At 31.6% G+C, this 5,844-nt stretch overlaps 1 protein-coding gene across 1 annotated transcript in view; it reads right to left on the bottom strand.

Annotated features, from left to right (window-relative positions):
- LOC106467550 (WD repeat and FYVE domain-containing protein 3-like) overlaps positions 1-5,844 on the bottom strand; it is a 104,378-nt gene that overhangs the window by 29,557 nt on the left and 68,977 nt on the right. Inside the window, exons 33-35 of the mRNA XM_022395746.1 lie at positions 3,066-3,256; positions 1,308-1,424; positions 232-444 (exon numbers count right to left, since the gene is read on the bottom strand). Coding sequence (XP_022251454.1) covers positions 232-444; positions 1,308-1,424; positions 3,066-3,256 — 521 coding nt within the window. The remainder of the gene's footprint in view (positions 1-231; positions 445-1,307; positions 1,425-3,065; positions 3,257-5,844) is intronic.

The following is a 5,844-nucleotide window of genomic DNA, read 5'->3' as shown; positions in this document are numbered from 1 at the left end:
TATATATAAGAAGCATATGTATGGACTGGAAGTTACTTTTGGTTCAAAAATAGAGGAATTACAAATATTAGCAGAGAACTGACAGCCAAAGTATAATGAAGTTATATTATTTCATATCGTAACAAAACATTCAATTTTAAATATCCTATATAAATACAAAATCAGCAATAACTGACTGAAACAGGAATCAAAAATGTACAAAATTCCACCTTGAAAAAAACTTAACAATACCCGTTTTTCATCTAAAGGAGAAGTTGTATCACTCAAACATTCCAAGTCTTCTGGAGGCCATGGAAAGATGGTGCTCACGAGAGCGCTTAGAAATTTGTGCTTCATACACTTGTACATAAAATCTTGTCGATTGTGGTAAAGATACATCAGGAACTGTATAAGAGTAACTGGATAATCGTATGTTGATAGCTTCTCTACTGATGGACTCTGGATCTGCAGACCACAAAATAGTTTTATGTATATATTACATTTACATAGACCATATTAATTTTAAACCACTGTATTCAATCAACATCTACATGATAATGATGGAAGAATAAAAAAATTAAAAGATTCTATAATTAAATGTCAGAAAAATAGATTTCTTTCAATAGATATATTTGTAAGTTACAAGGAAAGTTCCCCTTTCCAATGGATCATACTGCCTGCATCTGTTACTGGAAAACTTCTTTCCAGAATACACCTACAATAATCAATAAAAACAGTTGAAAACTACAAGAAAAAGACTTCATGAGGTTAACCTGAAAGATGAATCCTGTGACAAATCCTGGAACTAATGACACCTGTCACATGAAGCATAAGGTTATGAAGCTACATGTAGATCTTAAACTCTACAAATGTAATTTAGTACAATTAATGTTTAGGGGAAAAAAAAAGGGACACAAAAAATTAGTCGAGTCAATTATATCATAGCCTATTTTGTGGATGATGTGAATAATTACAAAAAAATACATTAATATGATACATCATATACTTTCTTTACAACTAATGAATTGGAAAAACAACTCTGTATTTTGGTTGATAATAAATAAGATCCTATAGAATTAATTTACCTATGAAAAATTTGAACTATTCTTGACAAAAAACAGAATATATTATTCAACTTAACCTTTTAAGAAACTTTCGATAGAAACAAATAATGTCAGAAAAAAATATCTAGCAGTCAGGTCACATGGTTTCAGTATTTTGATAACCAAAGTGACTAGTTAAATATAATAACATATATGGAAGATTGTACTTTGTGTTACAATTTTTCAAGAAACTACTAGTTGAACAACTCACAAAACAACACAAACCTGATTTAAGAGTGACCTGAGAAGAACAAGAATAACAACAGCTGTGTCAAGACAGATGTCTTTTTTACCACATCCTTGGTCTCCAAACAAAGTTGCCCAGATAGTGTCTAATGTTAACTAAGAAAATAAATAAATTTCTTCAATGATAAAGCACCATATGTATAAGCATATTTTAAACTCATTTAAATATTTCAGACCATTAGATAAACAGAAACTGAAGTGGTTTTGCCATTCTTAACCAGTTTCAAAGTCACTGACCAAAATGAGCTGCTCACAAGCATACCTCGTAAAGAACTTTTATAATTAATAGCATTTGTCATTATCTTACCTAATCTAACCTAATAATTTTTTTATTTTTACATTTTAAGTCACTTTTATAAAAATAATTAAAAAATGTAGATGAAAAACAAGATATATAGTAATTACATTTGATCTTTTGTTATTTTTGCTGTTGGTTGACGATGAAATTTAAGCCTACTTTTTTTCTTATAATGATCGTTCTAGTACACTAAATATTTTTCATTTACTTAAATAATGCACTTAAAAACACAGAATAATAACACACAAAACGAAAAATGTCCTATAACTATTATAATTTAACTGCCTTTCTAACAAAAACAAGAAGGGTTTAAAATAATTCCCTTAGCTGCTCAATCTGAATACCATAAGAAAAACTTTTAAACTGAAGACAAAATTAAGAATACTCCCCAATCAAAAGAACGTAACATTATACATCATTCGATAGATTAACGCTTTGCCTTTCTATTGATTATAAATGACACAGTATAAAATTTCAGAGAATTATTGGCAACTTGTAAAAGGGGATGTAACAGGTGGGTGTGGGAAGTGGGTCCAATTTTCTAGTTTATGACTCCATAAACAAATAAGATTGAAGCCTATAAAAATTAGACTTTGTCTTAGTAATATCTATATTATAATGAGTAGTTTATGTAAAATATCATATTTCAGAGAGGGGTGATAAATAAATTAGAGAAGAGAGAGAAGATCTTTTGAACAAATATCACACTTCGCATACTAGGAGAGATTGAGTATTTTTTAAAATATTTCTTTATAAAATTAAAAACATAAAATTTATACAATATTAAAATTTGATTTATTAACAATATTTTGATGGCAAGTTTATTCGTAGACATTGATAATAAAGTAGTTTAACTGTGTTTTGAATGTAACTCTGTAAAGAGTTGTGACATGAGCACTTTGACCTATTCAAAATTTTAATACTGTTATCAGTCAGCAAAAAATATATTTACCTTTTTTTATCCTATTTCTTCTAAACTACCTAAATAGAAACAATTCTGGTACTATTAAATGAGTATTCATAAAAACTAAAGAGTAACAGTAAAGAAGAATATATAACAATAATGTCAACCATACTATGTCTGCTATAACCAGTGTCAACAAGGCTTTCCACCCAATACCAGGACTCATCTGGCCAGCTTAGATATTACAGATACAGTAGTGTTTGAGATGCTCTTTATATTATCAACTTTCATGAACAATAATTATGTAATTTCATTATTCGATGAGACCCATTTCTTCTATTGACTTTAGTCATATACCTTACAAAACAAGGTCTCATATCTGAAAAGTACATGGAAAATTAATGCTTCAGTTGTTGACGACTCTTTTACGTGTATTGGCTATCAACAAGGACAGTCAATTTTAAGCACAGTTAAATTCTTCGGAAATATTATCAAACTATCCATGGCAAGCTTTTACTGATAGTCAACTGGATACCTGAGACTGTGTCTTAATTTTCTGTTCGGGTAGTCCCATCATGATCGTTAATAGCGGCAAGTAAATATCTGGAACAGTAGCCCATTCTTGTAAGAACCACTGAAGTTGCTGGAAGCCTGGAATCTGATAAACCTCCTGTTTTATTTCACATTTGATTCCAGCACCTTTACTAGACAGACCCACAGGCAAACCTGAAATATTTACAAAGCAGTGAGCATTACAAAATTTGTGAGAAACGATACATGACACTTGTGAGAAATTATTCTTCACCAGTTGAGATTTCCAGCAATAGTTATTGGAATTGAGAACTACGTACGAGAGATTTCTGAAACCTTATATAATAATCCTACTGACTATTCCAGTAAGTTAAAACACAACAACATCATGTGGTTTATAATCTACAATCACTTCTGTCACGTATCAAACTTAATATAACATATTTTCATTATAAGACAAGTTCTCTTCTACACAGTTCAAGTAAAAATCTTTTCATGCTGGTTTTTACATATACTTGTTAATACAGTTAAGTTAAAAAGAGTAATATTTGTTATAGATTGCTTGTTTTAGAGCAAAGCACCATTGGGCTATCTGCTGCAAGGAACTGAACCCCAGATTTTAGCATTTAAGTCCATAACCCACGTCTTCCTAGCAAGATTAAAAATCCACCATGATTTTTTTTTCATGATACATATAGTGCGGGGTGAAGAGATAATGTTTCTGGACACCCCCCCAATTGCTTTTGATCCTTGGTCGAAATTGATTATTTAAAGTTAATTTGGCCTAAGGTTAAAAGTTTTAAATTGAAATAACTGCCACGGTAAACTAAACTACACTTTCCCACCAGAGTAATACAAATAGTATCAAATGTTCTTAAAATAAAAAGATGAAATGTATCAGGTGTGTCTGGTGGGTTTATCACTAAATGTCTGTGTTTGTAGCACAAAAGTATAGAACATGTTACATGGTTTAACACATTCACTGCTACATAATAAATTAAGTATAAATAAAATTAAACATCCAAGAGGTGTCAAGGAGCAATCACAGTGATCCAAACTCATATGCCCAAAGGGAAATCTGGGTTTGAAATAGTTCTCTGTGACCCACCAGTGTGTCATGCAGTCCATAACTAAAAGTTGGTTGTGATCCACCAGTGTGTCATGCAGTCCATAATTAAAAGTTGGTTATGACCCACCAGTGTGTCATGCAGTCCATAACTAAAAGTTGATTGTGACCCACCAGTGTGTCGTTCAGTCCATTACTAAAAGTTGGTTGTGACTCACCAGTGTGTCATGCAGTCCATAACTAAAAGTTGGTTGTGACCCACCAGTGTGTCATGCAGTCCATAACTAAAAGTTGGTTGTGACTCCACCAGTGTGTCATGCAGTCCATAACTAAAAGTTGGTTGTGACCCACCAATGAGGCACATGGCAACAAATGTGTTAAAAGCAAGTAAAAACATATAAATAAACTTTCAATGTTAATAAATACAAATAGCATTTTCAGCATTCCCATGTTTAAATAAATACACATAAATCAGACTATAAAGACAATAAATTGGTAATAAATTATATAAGGACTATGTTTGAAGATACTGTGAATGGAAATATTAGTTAACTCATTTTATACAAAAACAAATAATGCTTACGTGTTTAAAAAGTACATGCAAGCCCACATGTTCTTAATAAAACTTATAATCCTAAGCAGATACAAAATAATGAGGTTACATAGATAAAGAATAACACATTTCTTTTGTAATAAGGAAAACATTACAAAAATCAGTCTTTAACAATTCCTAGTCATGCAGGAAAACTTATGGTTTTGATTATATATATATGATAGTTAATTATTTTTAGGCATTGCCCTGTGTACTTTCTGTAGTTATTACAGTCACATTTCTTTCAAACTCAAAAATAAAACATTAAACTAATTAATACAATAAAATGAAATATAGAAATATGAAGATTTACAACCAACCTTACATTTTGATAAAATAAGCTAATAATGTTCTTAATCCAATAACTCTTCCATTTGTGAAAATATGCAAGTTTGAACAGTTCCTCTTTGTTCATTTTATCACATAATAAAAAACAGACAGTTTCGCCTTGTTTATTTTACCCTATAATAAAAAACAGGTAGTTTCACCTTGTTCATTTTACCCTATAACAAAAAACAGGCAGTTTCACCTTGTTCATTTTACCCTATAATAAAAACAGGTAGTTTCACCTTGTTCATTTTATCCTATAATAAAAAACAGGCAGTTTCACCTTGTTCATTTGACCCTATAATAAAAACAGGCAGTTTCACCTTGTTCATTTGACCCTATAATAAAAACAGGCAGTTTCACCTTGTTCATTTGACCCTATAATAAAAAACTGGCAGCTCTTCCTCATTCATTTGACCCTATAATAAAAACTGGCAGCTCTGCCTCATTCATTTGACCCTATAATAAAAGGCAGGCAGCTCTGCCTCATCCATTTGACCCTATAATAAAAAACTGGCAGCTCTGCCTCATTCATTTGACCCTATAATAAAAGGCAGGCAGCTCTGCCTCATCCATTTGACCCTATAATAAAAGGCAGGCAGCTCTGCCTCATCCATTTGACCCTATAATAAAAGGCAGGCAGCTCTGCCTCATCCATTTGACCCTATAATAAAAGGCAGGCAGCTCTGCCTCATCCATATGACCCTATAATAAAAGGCAGGCAGCTCTGCCTCATCCATTTGACCCTATAATAAAAGACAGGCAGCTCTGCCTCATCCATTTGACCCTATAATAAAA

This window comes from Limulus polyphemus, unplaced genomic scaffold, assembly GCF_000517525.1.
Source record: "Limulus polyphemus unplaced genomic scaffold, Limulus_polyphemus-2.1.2 Scaffold2656, whole genome shotgun sequence".
NCBI lineage: Eukaryota > Metazoa > Arthropoda > Merostomata > Xiphosura > Limulidae > Limulus > Limulus polyphemus.
Note: the sequence above shows the minus strand (reverse complement) of the source record. Positions and strands in the feature narration are given on the sequence as shown.